The following is a 16,484-nucleotide window of genomic DNA, read 5'->3' on the forward strand; positions in this document are numbered from 1 at the left end:
CTACCTCCAGAGTGCTCCTGGAAGGAAGCTCATGACAAGGGATGCAGGCACACTGTGTCCTGGGCCCAGGGACAGGTGACCTTTCCAATTCAGCACCTTTATAAATCTTACCTAATGAAGTTAAGGGGAAAAAAGAATTAATGAATAAATGAAGGTTAAATCACTCCCTGCAGAAAATTGGTGCTGACAGCGGGGGCCAAGAAGAGAGCTTGGAAAGCAGGGAGCTGACTTGCACAAGAGGCTTTTAAAATTCCTTTCCCTGAAATTTGAGGGAGCTGTGCGGCCGGCCAGGCCCCGAGATGGGCCAGGAAGCCTCTGGGACGTCCAAGGCAGATGGCCTGAGGGCAATGGAGCAAGAAAGCCATACTCTACCTAGGGTAACTTTTTTGGGAAGCCAATTTGGGTGTTTTTGATATACAGACACGTGCGTGTGCACTGCCCCCCCCCCCCCCCCCCCCACTGTATGCATAGTTAACTCCTGCAGCTAAGCAAAGCATGGGCACTTTGGGTCTGCCTGGCTCATTCCTGGCCTCCCGGGGCCTCTGTGGAATGTCTTTTTGTCAGCACCCACTTGTTAGCCACGTTGGTCTCCTTGTCACCACCCTCAACGGCCACCCCCATATCCCCGAGGCTGCACACCTCAGCCCAATTGGCTCAGGGGATCACAGGTGACAGCACGGCTGGGCCAAGGGAGGAAGAGGAAGAAAAGCAGAAAGAGCCTCTGGCTAGAGCAGGCTGGGAGCCAGAAGAGGTGCAAGGAGGGGCGGGGTTTGGGGGAAGGGGATGGAAGAGGAGATGCACGGTAAAGCTCACAGGGTAAAATCTGGGTTGGGGCCTGGGAGAAACGTCCACTCTTCCAGGCAATGCTGCGACTCACTGAGTCTTGCCTGGGGTGGGTCACTGGCTCACCTAAACCGACCTCCTTTTGGCTCCTTGGTGAAATGGGACCGAAGAGGAGGCCCTACAGAAGAGGATCAAAGGCAAAAATCCTCCCTAGTGCCAGCACCGGGAAGATTCTCCTTCTTCCTCTTGTCTGTGCCCGCAGGTTTTTAAGAATCTGATCATGAAGACAGGGAGACTCCAGGGGACCGGCAGAGCGTGCCCACCCCGCGGTGGGATGAGGGGCACGGGAGGCAAGAAGCCTGCACTGGGCTGGTGGAGGGGTGGGAGTGTGGAGGGTGGGCTGGAGGTGGGGGGCGGGGAGGCAGAGAGACCTGGGCTGACTACATCAACCAGTAAATAAAAGGTCACGGTGATTTTTCCAGGCACCCAGGGAGAAGCCAGCAGAGAGCTGGGCGGATGACAGGAGCTGACAATTGGCAAATGAGGCTCTGCAGTTATCTGTTTCCCTGCCTTATTCTTGTCCCATAAGACAGAGGCTAGAAATAGATGCAACTGGCAGATGACTTAAGGATGAAAAATGAGCAACATGTTAGTTATGGGGGGCTCAGTGGCAGTGAACCAGGGAGCTCGGGAGTGAACCCGAGAGAAGGAGCTATTTCCAGGGTTTGGCTCCTGCTCTGTCCCAGCCACTTTGCAGGGCTCCGTCATTTCAGCTCAGCGATCTTAGAAGGCAGGTATTATGGTTTTCCCCACTTTACAGAAGAGAAAACTAAGGCTTAGAGAGGACAAGCCAGGCTCTGCTGAAGAATGGTAGAGCCAAGATTTGAACACAGGCCGATCTGCCCCCAAAGATGAGCTCCTTACACTATCCTACAGTGTCTCCTTTCCATGCGCTCTCTCTTTTCTTGTCTCCTGTCTTCCCCGCCCTCTCTTCCTAACTTTCAACAAGTGTTTATTAAGCCCCTAGTAAGGGCCAAACACTGCAGTATCTCTTAGGGAGACAGAAGGGGCCCAGAGAGGAAAGGTCTCTGCTACCAAGACATGTTGTTGGAAAGACCTAATGAATGAATGAAGCAGCGCGGTCTCTCTCTTTGTCTTTCCCTGAACCTGAGATGATCAGAGGTTTTCCTCCCCGTATAGAGAAGCGGCCGTCCTGAGTGGCAGTGTGGATTGGCATGATCACAAAGGGCTTTGGTGGTGGGCTGTGACCCGCCCTGCCATCCTTTCTCTTGAAGGTGCCTCTCAGATCCCTGGCGCGCAGGGTGCGGGGGGGGGGGGGGGGGAAGGGGGCAGCTGCTGTCAGCAAAGAGGAAACACTGGGAGCTTGGGGCACGATCGTTTTCTCCCAAGTTTTGTGAGGCAGTAGCAGGGGCTGAGGGAGCCTGAAGCACCTTCTCTTGGGTGGAGATGAGGGCAGGTGGATTAAGTCTACCTGAAGTCCTCTCGCTTCCTGTGAGCTATAGATGGTCTTCGAGGACTGATACCTCTTAACCCTTGCCTTCAACTCCAACAATATCAAATCTGGGGGACTATTCCCTGAATATGCTGAACTCTTTCATGCCTCTGTGCTTTCCTTCACTTGAGAAATACTCCTTTGCCTTCTGATCCACTTGGTGAGCTCCTCCCCTTTCATGAGTCACCTAGAGCAACACCTCCTCCAGGAAGCCTTCCTTGACTCACAGACTGTTGGGTAGCACCCTCTCCTGCATTCCCAGCGCTCTGCACACTGTATCACAATACTGTTTCCCTGGCGTATGTGTGATTTTGTCAGAACGGGCTCTATGCTCACAATAGGTCCTCAAAGGTTGGTTGATAAATTACTTGGAAGCTGAGTGGTTAACTAAGACATTGTTCTCAGCTCTGTTCATTTTTCTCTTTCCAATCTTCCTCTGGCCTGACTCTCATCTCTGCCCATTTCCCTCTTCTCATTAAACATTACTTGAGGGACAGAGGCTGAACCCAGACCGTTTGCTAAGCCCCCAACAGCTGATGACACAGCCAGTTCTCCCTCCACCTGGTGCAAATTTCAAACCCCAACCTGTCTGCAGAAGAGGGGGGTGGGAATAACCAGGAGGGGGAGTGAGGAGGGTTGCTCTGTGCAGAGTGGCAAAGGGAATTTAACTGTGGGGCACACACACTATGAACTGGGGATGGTGCCTGATGTGGGGTCCCAGAGCTGGGCAGGCTACGGAAAGATAAAAGGGCCAGCTTGGAAAGTGCAGCCAAGTGGGACTCCAAAAGCCAAGCAAGCCTGAGGAGAAGGAGCACAGCCCTGCTCTCCCCCCAGTGAGCACAGCCCTGACCCGTGGTCTGAAAGAGCCGTGTAGTGTGGATACCCTTCCGCACTCCTGGAACACACAGGAATGCCTGCTCTCATCTGACGCATGTCACGTACGCTGTTCTCATAAGCACACACACTCCCAGACCCAGGTCAGCCTCTGTCCTGCACAGGCTCATGGCCAGAAAGGAGGCGCTAAATGTCACGGCCGCAGGAGACATTCAAAGACATTTTCTCGGTAGGGAAACTGAGGCTCCAGTTGGCCTGTACTCAGACATACGGGGGAAACTCCAGGGATTAAGAACCCTAACTTACCACTCCCCTGTCACTCTCCTGTCACCCCCTGCCATCCCTCCACCACCCTTCCCACACACCTCCCTGGCAGCTCCCAGTTGGGTTCTAAACGTCCCTAGGACCAGCTCCCGAGAGACCCGTTGTCTGACGGGCAGCCATGTGTGGGTGGCTGGCCAGAGGAAGAGCCCCCTGTGTTTCGGTAGGCCAGCACAGCTGGTCACCTCTGGCTGAGGAGCGCAGAGGCCAGTGTGTGGAGAAAGCGACCCGTGGTCAGCTTCCCATCTCACGGGAACCCTGTGTTCATGGGACCTCTCCTGTGTAAAGGGCCTGAGCCCTGGGTACGAGCAGCCAGCGGGAGTGGGGCCCAGCTCCTCCCCCATCCTACACGGGCACCCAGAACCCAGGGCCACAGAGGAAGGAGCCTCATCGAGTGGGCCTAACAGGCAGCACCCACCTCCCGCCCTCTCCTGGGGTGGAACGTGGAGAATGGGCTGTGCACCTCAGAACGTCAGATCGTGCTCCTCGGAAAGGTTCGCTGACTTCCCCTCCCCGCCCTCCCCCTTCGCTGATGCTTGGTGCATCTCTTGGCACCTCCGACGCTGTATCTTCACATCACAGCAACTGTCCTGCTCATCAGTGGATGGAAATAACTCCTCACGACGGCTCCTCTGGTGTTGCCATCTTTTGTGTTGATCAAAACAACAAAACGAATCAGACTCGCGGCGTTTGATTGAAGCCTAATTGGAAATCCAAAGTGGCACTAAATGTTATGGTCTAAACAAAACACATTCAATTACAGAAACCCAACACGGGGAGCATGAAAGTGAGCTCCGGGCAGGAGCTAAAAAGCAGGCTGCAGAGTTCTGGGGCGTCACCGCGGGGCCGGATGAATCTCAAGACGACAAGCACAGAACCCAAGAGCCCAAGAACCCCCGCTTAGGGCAGTGAAGGCATGGATACCCGTTCGCCCGGTTCACATTGGAGCTGCACGGGAGAGGCTGAATTGGGGCCTGATGTGTTCTAGGCCTGCTCTCCTTGCAAAGAGGGCCGGCTGTGGATGCGGGTAGAGAGAGTGCAAGGGAGTCATGGTGTCACCCACTGGGCCTCCCTGGTGGTGGGGTGAAGGCAAGCAGGGCAGGAGCTTTGCAACCACACCGACCTGCACCTCCATCCCAGCCCTGCCTCCTAGGAGTGGTATGAAGGGCCTTGCTCAGTTCCCTTAACTTTGCGGAGCCTTCCTTGTGTGTCAAGTGGGGGTGATAAGGCTTGTTGTAAAGAGTCCAGATAATGTTTGTGAAGCCTGTGGCCTGCTGCACAGGCCAAACTGCAGCTGTACCCTCCTCAGGCAGGGCACTCTCTCTCCATCCACTCTGCGCACCAGAGCCATTTCCCGGGATGGTCCATGTAAGGCCCCCGGGCTGCGCTCGCTTTCCTTTGTTGGTTTTGAAAACAAAACAGCGCACTGCCCCAGTCTCCTTGGGGGTGTCAAACGAGGACTTGTGAGTCCGTGCTGGTCCCCTGAAGCCTTTAAAGCCGCTGCTAAACCTTTTCCTTAATTTGGGACCCGGTGGAGTGGGAGCAGGAGGGGAGGTGCCTTGTGCCCACACGCGGCAGCCAGGGGGCGCCGTCTCAAGAAGCGGGAGGTGTGGATTTGGCTTCAGAAGGGTGGGGTGGAGTCCTAGCTCTGTGGTTAGCCAGCTTGGTGGCTCTGGGCAAATGACTTAGCCAGACTTGAATTTCAGTTTTCCTATCTCTAAAAGAGGCGAGGACAATACTGCTTCTCCCATGGGATTGTTGGATTAGCTGAGGTCATGTTTGTAAACTAAAATAAGAAAAACAACCTGAATGTTAGTTAGATTTCAACACAAATAAAGTAGAGGTGAGAGGCAAGGCAGGGTGGTTAGTTTTCTTTTTTAGGTGTGGCTATACGCAGAGCATGATCTGCAGGGCTGGGCCTGGTGATTATGCATGGGACACAATCATAAAAATATAATTACGGCTACCACCATTTATTAAGCAGGTAATATAAGCCAGATACTTTTCAGAGTGCTTTTTATGTATTAATTGATTTAATTTAATCCTCAAGCAGATGCCATAATTATGCCCATTTTACAGATGAGGAAACTGAAGCACGCAGAGGTAAAGCAGCTTGCCCCAGGTCACACGGCAATAAGTACTGGAGCCAGGACTCAAACCTCAACAGGCAGGCAGAGTCTAGAGCCCATACTCTTCATGGGGTCAGGAAATTGCCCATCATCACCATCTGCTTCCTCCCGTTCTGGTTTGGTAGACCTTCCCTTCTCAAGAGTCACTTCCCCCTCTGGTCTCCTGTCCTCAAAGAAAAGGCCGCTCTTGACTCGATAATCCCTGAGGTCTAACCAGCTCTGAACTGCTGTGTCAAAGAGAGAATGAGTCCTCTGTCGGAGTGACCCCAAGAAGAGAAAGACACGGACAGGCCTCTCTCTCCCTGGCTAGTAAGCACACTGTGTGTCTCTGCTACAGCACGGCTCACTTTATATTGTAATTCATCTACACGTCATTCTTCCCCACCAGAATGAGACCTCCCTGAGGGCAGGGATTCTATTTTATTTATTGAACACAAAAGCATACTTAACAGTGCTACCATTGCACTGAAAAGAGCAGAAAGAAATCAAGAAGGTACCTATCTTCAGACAGCCCTGTTTATAACAGTTTGCTGGAATATTACTTAGAAAGACTGCCCTATCTATATCTGCATATGCAAATGACTTGTCAGCGGACAGCTCTATGCATTATACATGGTAGACACTTAACGGTCTGTTGAGTGAATGAGTCTATGTATGCAAATGGTATGCAAATCTTTCCCTATTTTAATTTGACCCTCGGGAACATCTTCAGTGACTCTCTTGGGCCCAGGTTGTTTTTTAATTTTTTTTTTTAATTGAAAGTCTTTAAAGACAACCAGTTTTCTTTCTTGCCTGTGCCGAGGGAAGCTGTTGTCAAGTTGGGAAAAGAATGCTGGGCTGGACCAGGTTAATTAGGATTAATTCTGCTTCTCCTGGTCATTCAGGGGAAGACATCAGCAAGGGACTCCCGTCTCTGGGCATCAGTCTCCTCACCTTTAAGAACAAGGGAGTGGGTTTCCTGCTGGCATCGAGACACTATGATTTCCCATCTCTCAGTCACAGGAACATCATCCTGGGCAGGCAGAATGTCAGTGTTCAGCACTACCTGCCTAGAAAGAGAAATCAAATCCCTTGCCAAGGATTAGAGAAAGTCTCCAGCCCCCCTGCCCATTTAGAGAAATGAGTTTTTTCGGCACTAGTTCTCCCAGCCTGGGCATTGTGTTCAATCATTTCTTTCCAAACCAAAGGATTTTAAAATAAGAGGCTGGAGTTTTCTCTCTTAAATACAACAAGCCAAGCGTCTGATTAATAGGGTGGGTTTGCATTTCCTTTCTCTCATGTGAAAATATTTATTAGAAAAATGTTCCAATGAGAATATTAATAGCCAGGGTATCAGCTCTGTGTCAGCCTCTTTGTTCCTTGACATTTGAAATGGGGGGCGGGGAGGGGGAGAGAGAAGGAAAATCAAAACCCAGGCTTGCGGTGGTCACCTTTCCCCGGGCCCCCTCCCTCAAGAGGCAGGATTCTGCCCTTCCTTTGGGAAAGGCACTGAAAGGAGCAGCTTAGCTCCTGGGCCACACTGGGGTCCCCGGTCTTTAACCAGAAACACATGTGCATCAAAGGCTTGGATTGCAAGTGACACATTTGAAAACAAAAGTGCAGCCGAAATTCTCTTATCCTCACTTTCCTAATCCGCAAACTCTGTAATTCTCCCCAAAGCCCCTCAGACTCTGCTACAGTCCAAGCCTGCTCACATCCTCTCCTCCCTCCACAGCTCAGCCCAGGTCTCCCGCCCCCCCGCCCCCCCGGCAGAGGGAGGGCTCCCGTTACTGAGACCCCGAGTGCCTTGTAAAAATACACCTTGGCACGCTCTGCCTGCGCCCTGGGAAGCCTTATCGCCTGGACTAAACAAATGTGCACAATCAAAATAATAGTCTGAGTTGTCAAAATAAATGAGTAGGGAACATCTGGAAGTGTGGCTCCCCACATTCTTTCCTTCCCTTCCTCAAACCTTTAGATGCCTTAGGGGTCTGGCAGCTCAGTGGCTCCGGCCACTTGGACTAGTCCGAGGCCACTCGGACTACTTCCGAGTCACAATAGGCCCTTTGAAAATGCTTATATTTGGTGCTAGGTCCAGGTTTGCAGTAGGTAGGCCCTCCCCCAAACCAAGGAAATCCAAATTAGTTCTCTGCTTAGCCGAATGGACACTCCGGATGGCACTCTGGAGGGGCGTGGCCCGTCCGCCCCACCCAGCACACCCCTTCAACCAAGGCCCCTTCAACTGAGGGCCAGGGAAGGGTTCTCTCCTGCCCATGAGCCCCTCAGAGAAGGATGGCTTCACAGTCTTCCCAAATGATTTTTGTTTCTGTTAACTCCAGGCCAAAGTTTTTCTTGCTCCAACTCTCTTGAATTACTAAGGCGGGGGTAGTTAAAAAGTCAGTTTCCTGTATATATCCACGGGAGAAGTCACCACGGCCCTGCAGAGCCAAGGTGGGGCACCCCGGAGGCCTGCCTTCCGAGGGGGCTTATGTAATATTGCTGCAGAGACACTGCCCGGGAGAACCCTTTGAAATTGTGTGTGCCACTGTCCGGGCAGTTTCCTGGCAGTGTGATCCTGCTCCTGATGGATTCCCTCAAAGGCTTGCACGAAGCACTTTCCGAGCCCACATTTAATGTGGGCTTCGTTTAGGACCTAACGCAACCTTTAGCAAATCAACAGTAGGCTTTAGAGCTCCTGGCACTTCCCTGTGAGTTTTGGGAAATCAAGCCAGTTCTGATGACTCTGGACTGGGGTGTTGTGCATGGCCTGACACTGAAGGGGCAGCTAACCTGTTCAGATGCCTGCTGGGCCTCCCTGTTCTCATGTGGGGACAGGATGGGTGATCCCTAAGTTCTTAGCAGCTCTGACCCTAGGGGTCCGGAAACCACGTATGTATCTTCCCTGAGCCTTGTCTCTCGAAGTGTGCTCATGGGCCACCGAATCAGAATCACCTAAGGTGACTGGCTGTGGAGAGGTGAAGGGGCAGGGAGGAGAGACAGCGATGTGGCTTCTAAGGCTGTGTCATAAAAAAGGCAATAATTCTATCTTATTTGTGGGAAGGCTCACTCTCTGAGTCCTGAGCTGCCATGATCTGCCATGCTCAAGAAGTCTGACTCTCGGGGCCACCATGCTGTGAGGAAAGCTCATGCCCCATGGAGAGGCCTTGTCTGAGGCACTCTGGTCAACAGTCGCAGCTGAGCCCAGCCTTTTGGTTCCCAGACAGGAGAAGCTTCCAGATGATTCTAGTCCCTAGAATTCTAAACACCACAAGTCATTTGTGTAGTAGAGAAGAGACAAGCCCTCTTCAATGTACCACGTCTGTGTCCCTGACTTCCATAGTTTGTGAACGTAATAAAAAGTTTGTTTTATATCCCAGAACTCTGAAGTGGTTTTTTATGTAGCAATAAGTGACCAGAATGGTGAGCCAGCTACAGACAAACACAAGGTCATTTGGAACTGGGGTCTGACTGCCCACTACTTGGAGAACGGCAGCCCCATCTTTTGAGACCTGGTTACCTTACCCATAGAGACCAAAAATGAAAAGCCCCATGGGTAGCCCCTTTCTGGCCATGTGTCCACACATGCATCCAGACAGGACCCTGAGGGCTTGGGGTCTGACCAATGCTCAGGGTGCCCCTTCCTTCTCTCTGCAGAGGCCTGCAATACTGGCCTCCTGGGCCTCACATCTGGACCCAGGGCTGCCTCTGCCTATATCAAGGGGAGTGGGACTGTTTAGTCTGCTGGGCACATTCCTGGATTTTTAAAATAAATAGCAGATTATGAGCGACTTAGCCTAATGCTGTCATTGGGCCAGGCCACAGGCTTCTGAGCCGTCCCTTAGGAGGGAGCAGCAGAAATAGAAGGTTGGAGGTGTTTGACTTGGGAACTCTGTCCCAGCCATAGTTTAAGTGGAGAGGCTTCTAGCCTTCTCTGGGATTCCAGAGAACTTCTAATAATATGACTGATAACAGCAATGATGATAATAATCATACCGCACATTGAAGGCACTGTGTGTCAGACACAACGGTTACCATTACTCGGCCCATTATACAGATGAAGAAACTGAGGTTTAGTGGTGAGAGATCTCAAAGCTAAATGTCTAGCAAGTGGCTATGGGTTAAATGGAGATCAGTCTGATTCTCAGGCTCCAGTTCTTAACCACTACACTATATTGCCTTCCCAGGCTCTGAAATAGAGAGCTGCAGCCCATGCCTCCACCCACCCCAACATACACACACACACATACACGCGCACACGCGTGCACGCCCCCATAACCAGCCTTTCTGCTATTCCCAAGGCCCTTTCCAGCCTGCACGGAGCCATTCTCCACTGTGACTCCCTTTTTCCATTTCACCCTTCGCTGGATCATTTTATGCCTCTATTCCCTCTGCTAATTCAAACTAATTAAAGTATAAAATAGAATAATTGCTTCCATCCCCATACTCTTTCCCATCCACGTTGAGGACAGAGCTATATTCTTTATCTGGGAGTGGCCAACCTGACAAGTTGGGTGGAAACTGGGGCTATCAAGTTTCTTTTCATCTTCTCGCTCCGTTTTGCACTTGGCTCGTCGCCTGACTTTCCCTGGACTTGCTGACTGACTTCCATTAGACACTGAGGATACGGGAGAACTTGTATTCACACCCACAGCATCTGTCGATCTGCTGTTGAGGAAGCCGGGGCGGACTTTCTAGGGAAGAACCAGGCATCCTGTCCGTGGGGCACCTGGGCAATTAGCAGGATTGGGAAATCAGTTTCCAAATGTTCCCCTGGGACTGGCCAGCCCTGGATCTATTAACAGTCCATTAACATTGGCTTGTTAGGCAGTTGCACTAGCGACCCAACACTTCTCACTAGTCCTATTTCTTAATTATGTGTAATTAACTGAGAGAGGGAGAGGGAGCGAGAATGAATGAGCTATACGGGATCGCTGGAGCTCTGTAAGGAGATGCAAGCCTCTCCAGGCAGAACTTGAGGCCGGAGACTTGGATCTACACTCCCATGGTGCCAAAGATACAATAGGTGCCATGTTTTGGGGAAGCATCAGAGGGACAGAGAGACAAGAGGTGGGGATGAGGTGAGGGCTGGGATGACAGTAGGCTGCGCAGAGATTTATTAGAAAATGAGGGGAGGGCGCCTGGGTGGTTCCGTTGGTTAGGCGACTGCCTTTGGCTCAGGTCATGATCCTGGACTCCCGGGATCGAGTCCCGCATGGGGCTCCCTGCTCAGCAGGGAGTCTGCTTCTCCCTCTGACCCTCCCCCCTCTCATGTGCTCTCTCTCATTCTCTCTCTCTCAAATAAATAAATAAAATCTTTAAAAAAAAAAGAAAGTGAGGGGAAGCCCCATTCCCACGATGTCTTATAAGGTCTCAGGTCTTTCAGGAACCTCCAAAGTCTTAAATCACTGCCTCAAAACAGGAATACACTTATCCTTAACCAGCCAGCATTTTCCCTCTTTCTGCATTGGTCACCGTTCAGGGAAGAAGTTCACATGGGCACCCATGGCCTCATACAACTCTTGTTCCAAAAGTTCTTCATTTGGTCTAACCTCAGGCCTGTCTACTGTAGTTTTAGTGTTGTCTTCTGGACATGGAGAAGAGTCTCAATACCAACACCTTAAACAAGCCTCTTTAATATGGAAAGGAGTCTAGCGTTAGATTTGTTAACCGTTATCTCTAAAAGGGAGGAACCTGAATCTCTGAGAACTTAAGAGTGTAAGCCATCCAGCTCATTAGAGGTGGGCCTGGACTAGAACACAGACCCCCGGGCTCAGCCTGAGGCCTACTGGATGTGCCCCACAGCCACTTTACTTCCCCTTAATCATCACTCATGGTCACCACCCTCCTGAGCCGGCATCATAAAGGCCTGAGAGCTGGAAGGGGCCACACAGAGGCTCAATGATCAAGGGTTTGTGTGGCGTGTGAGGCCGTGGGAAAGAACCTCCTCTCTGCTGAATGGAGTCTCACGTTGACCCGAGTGAGGCACAGTGAGGCCAAGTGACTGGTTTAACGCCATGTGGCTATGAAATGTTGAGACGAGATCCAAAGCAGAGCTTCGGACTTCAGAGACAATCCTATTATCTGAAGCAACTATTTCATGACCTGGGAGAGGGTCATGCTTCCAGATCTAGCAACAGCTGGACTAGAACCCAAGCCATCCAACTCCATCTGCATCACCACCCACTAAACTGTTTCTTGAAAGATGTCCGAGCTGTCTGTGAATATTCTGTACTCAGAGTTGCTCGGCCTCAGACAGATGGGCCCCCTGAGCTGTTCTTGGCCCTCATCCCTGGGCCCAGCCCCAGGTGAAATCACCTAGCTACCTATTTCTACACGATTTACAGCTCTCGGGCTGACAGGTCTCAGAGCTCTGCCACAAATCCCCCTTAGACTCTGCCCACTGATCACAGCTCCACCTGGCATGGGGAGCTCTCTGGACTGATATCTCACCTGACTGGAGACAGGCCCCATGGCATTAACCCCAAATTCTTCCCATATCTGCTCAGTGGGACTGGCTACTACCGAAGCCCTCTGTTTGGTGCAGATTGTAACAAGAATGGCACAGCGGTGGCAGAAGGTGAGGACAAAGGCCAGGAGATTTAGAAATAAGCTATGTGGACACTTGGTAGAGCCAGGGCTGATGCTCTCAGAGGTGACACCGGCTATGATCTCAGGAGGTCATCCCAGTCCCCGAAGGCCACTCACTAGTCTCAAGCTCTGACTCAGGCCCCTCTCCTCTGGCCACATTTCGAATGTAATTTCATAAAGCATCCCATTTGAGAAACAGCCAAAATCTGAGCCTTGGCATATTCTCAGTTCCATTAAGGCCTCACTGATCACTTCTATTTGCTGTCAATGCTTTTCCACACACCGGGCTCAGAGAACCCAAGGAAGAGTTTTTACCCAGAGTTACCTGGCTGGTCCTCAGCCATACATAATGTGTTCTGAAAATATCACATATATTGGGGGTCTGTTGGATCCCTCTGATCATCATTTTATCCACCTATCTGGACTGCCATCTATCCATCTATCCCTCTGTCTGATTATTATCCTGCAGAAGCATCTAGAATGGTGTTCACCGTATGTTAACATGGTGTTACATTTTGGGCAGACCCGACTGGGGACTCACTGCCATTTTCTTTTCTGTGTGTATTGCTGGAATTTGCATGGTGAGCATCTACTGTTTCTGTTTAAGAAATAACCTTATGTCTATAAATAGAGAAGAAAAGGAAGAAAAGGCAGAATATTTATAGGCTTCAGTGGGATGTTACAGGTAACTGGCTTCTTGTCTCCCTCCCTCGTTAGACTGTAAGCAACCTGAGGGTAGTGGCTAAGTCCCATTCATTTTAAAGTTTTCCCAGCACACTGTTCCCGAAAAATATATTCCCAGTAATGGGCTTTGTTAGGGCCCACGGACTGTTTTATTAGAACGAGACAACAGTGTTTATTTCCAACTGTCTTACCCACCGTAGGTTAGGCTAATCCTCCCCCAGCTCCACCAAATTCCCATCTGCACCTGTTTACGCCTCGACTGCAGGGGCCATATGAAAGAAGGTAAAAAGACAGGTGGGTTCAAGGGGGTCTGGATATAATTTGCATGCAATCTGCATATGATTTGTGTCATCTGTTCTCAAGAAGTAATTTTTGATTTAGAGCTGCATCACTGCTTCTCTGAATGCTGTCGTGCCCATTTGTCTCTCCCTTCCTCCCTCCATTCTTCTCTCATCCCCAGATTCAGAATTCTTACATTCAAAAAAAATGAGGAAACGAGAACTCTGGGCAAGGTGGTGTTCATCAAGTACACCAGGAATCTTTGCAGAGTATTTTGGGAATGACAAACACTCCAGAGCTGGGAGGCACCTCGTGAATGCTCACTGGTCTTCTAGCCCAGCATCTTTGTCTAGCCTAGAGTCTAGCCTAGGTTTTGGTCAATGCCAAGACCATGCTCCTGCTGAACAACAGTAGACTCACTGACTGAACGAATGGAAAGAACCAGCCTTTCTTAAGGTCTTTGCTTTGCTTTTTGCATCCCCATTAATTTGTGAATCCTCTGTTTTCCCTGCTTCTCTTGCCCATCACCATGGCTCTCCTGCATCTACCTTCTCTTTGCTCACATGTATTCAGAGCAAATACACTCCGGGGGGGAATAATGCTCCACCAGAGAAGGTGGGGAACCTGCTCAATGGTTACCCGCAGAGGGTAGAAGTCTATTTCTCAGGCCAACTTTGGCTTCCCAGAGCTGGCCAGCTTCTACTGGCATCAGTCTATGACTCAGACCAAGATTTTTATCTCCTTCTGGGGCCCTATCTTGGGTCTGTCTCTCCCAGGATCAGGCCCAGCCAGGAGGCCTGGATTATTTACACTTCTCTGGCTCCCTTGAGCAGCAGACTCTGTGGGCCCGGGAGCTGTAAATCTACCTCCTAATCACACCAAGCTGCTCCATGCAGTCTGGCCTGTTCTTGCGGGGCTGTTCATCACACACTGAGACAGGGGCTGTGGCCTGGAGAGAAACCTCCGGGAAGTGGCTGGCCCCAGTTTCTTCTCTCTGGCTCCCTGCAAAAGCCTCCAAGGACTCTGCCTCTCCCTGGACCCCTGAGCCACAAACCCAGAGGTCTCTCTTGTTAGAAGAACAGTTTCTGAACAAAGGTCACAGGTTATCAGTTACTCCTGGGCTTTGAAAAGAAGGGATGGGTGTCAGCACTTACCTGTCTCTCAGACATGATGTACAGGTAGCGCTCATCAATGGAGAAGGCCATGTCCCGGAGGATGGGGCTCCCATCTTTGAGCACAGAGACCATCTCGTACTGGACCCCTCCATGGGGGGGACCATCAGCTCGAATCTGAGAAAGAAACAAGGCATCCTCAGCATCTGTATTCAGCAGTCCCCTGCTTCGGCCTAGAGCAGGTCACTTTCCTGAAGTGGTTGTATTTCCCGAAGATAATTTCCCCCACCCGACCCGCAGTTGCTCCTCGGAACCAAACTAGGCTTCAGGGAAGGTAGAGGTGCCTTTCAGTTCAAACAGTGGGCTGTTTGCTTCCACCAAGAGCGATCCTTTCCCAAGTGGTCTGAGTGTGCCAGGTCTGGCATTTCGACGGTAGGTTCATTTGTGTGTGCGTATGTGCCCTAAGAGGCAATTCTGAATATCCCAATGTGGTTACTGTTGCGTGTGTCTACATGTATTTACAGCACTGTGTGGAGGGTGTGTGTGTGTGTGTCTGTGCTTATGCACACTTACTGCTGTTTGGGGTAGGACAGTCAACACCTGCTCACAGTGTTTCTGTCTCAGGCGGGTGAGGAAGAATGGGTAAACAATCATATAAACCATTAAAAAGCTGGTCATCAAGAGATTCAAGATTTTAGAATCTCAGGAAGGCCTTTCTGCCCCCAAACAGATCCCCTATATGTGTGCAAATTCACCCTGGGATTTTGGGGAGCCAGGAATCCTGGATCAGACTCTTAGAGCCCAGCTCTGGATAATAAGTCAGAAAGAAAGGACTCAGACACCATCAAGTTCACTGCTTCTCAGCCCTGGCTGCACATCAGAATCGTCTGGGGAGTTTTATTTATTTTTTATTTATTTATTTATTTATTTTTTTAAAGATTTATTTATTTATTTGAGAGACCGAGAATGAGAGACAGTACATGAGAGGGGGGAGGATCAGAGGGAGAAGCAGGCTCCCTGCTGAGCAGGGAGCCCGATGCGGGACTCGATCCCGGGACTCCAGGATCATGACCTGAGCCGAAGGCAGTTGCTTAACCAACTGAGCCACCCAGGTGCCCTCGTCTGGGGAGTTTTAAAAGATACAAATGCCAGGGCTGAATCCATTAATCAGAATCTCTGTGGGTGTGGCCTGGGAATCTGCTTGGGGATTCAAAGCTCCCCAAGTGAATCTGATGAGTGGCCAGGGTCTAGAAGCAGCGATGGAGTCCAGTGGTTTTCAAGGTTGCATGCCTTGAGAATCACCTCTGGGGGCTTAGGAAAACACATTGTTGAGCCCGCCCCTGAGTTTCTGATTCAGCAAATATGAGGCTTGAGAATTCTCACTTCTAACAAATTCCCAGGTGATGTGGAGGCTGCTGGTCTGTGGATTCGAGAGGGCTAGTCTAAGCTCTGTGTAGACTCAGCGGAAGACGGTCCCTAAGGTCATACAAAAAACTGGTGTCTGGGAGTCCTGGGTTTGAATATGCTCCTGCCTTCACGTTTCTTGGTCGGGTGACCAATAATCCCCACCCTGGCTTGTTTTCTCTGTCCTCTGCCCATCTACACCCCCTCTAGCTCAAGCCCTATTTCCTCCATGAAGCCTTCCCTAATCTCTCCACCACACTAATTGCTCATCACCCTGATGCCTTTTTTTTTTCTATCAGACATTTTGTCTTAGGATTATAGTCAATTGATCTGTTCATTGTATATGTACTAGCTACCATGTATTGACTACCCACTCACATTGTTCTCTAATTGCCTCACATGTGCGTAAGTCTGTCAACACTGAAGACAAGGATGTGTTTTCTACTTCTCTAATAACCCTCTGAGGACTCGAATGGGTTCAGGAACCTGGCTGGTGATGGATAAAACGGGATGCTTAAGAAATACTTGTTGAAAGGACATGAACTATGAACCCGCTGATAAAGTCTCATGAACTCTAGTGCTAAATCAAAGTGAGATTCAAAGGCATTTTCTCTGGAAGATTGTAGGATTCAGGCTGCCCCCTCCCCACTCACATTCCCTTTCATTTTTCTCTTGTACTTCTAACCATGCCTTTCCCTCTGCCCATTTCTTCCACCACACCAGGAGCTCCTGAGGGCAAGGACCATGACTTATTCATCCCAAGGGCCACACTTGGTGCCTGATGCCACGGTAAATTCCCCTTTGCCCTTTCTCTGCCTAGCTAGTGGCTTCCTACATTCAAAGCCATTGCATCCAGGG

General features: G+C 50.5%; 1 protein-coding gene across 5 annotated transcripts in view; it reads right to left on the reverse strand.

The window, feature by feature from the left end:
• The window catches only part of PLXNA2 (plexin A2), a 211,432-nt gene that overhangs the window by 101,231 nt on the left and 93,717 nt on the right, over positions 1–16,484 (reverse strand). For 3 of the 5 annotated variants that reach the window (XR_010412266.1, XM_045877130.3, XM_064594097.1), the window contains exon 4: positions 14,265–14,399. Coding sequence is in view for 2 of the 5 variants with exons in the window: in XM_045877130.3 (XP_045733086.1) it covers positions 14,265–14,399 (135 nt within the window). In the remaining 3 variants the exon portion in view is untranslated. Of the gene's footprint in view, positions 1–4; positions 4,153–6,513; positions 6,630–14,264; positions 14,400–16,484 lie in introns of all 5 variants that reach the window. The other 2 variants (XR_010412268.1, XR_010412267.1) reach the window with 2 other exon arrangements.

Source organism: Mirounga angustirostris, unplaced genomic scaffold (assembly GCF_029215605.1).
Source record: "Mirounga angustirostris isolate CCGP_5_RB_7025 unplaced genomic scaffold, mMirAng1.0.hap1 SCAF_6, whole genome shotgun sequence".
Lineage (NCBI taxonomy): Eukaryota > Metazoa > Chordata > Mammalia > Carnivora > Phocidae > Mirounga > Mirounga angustirostris.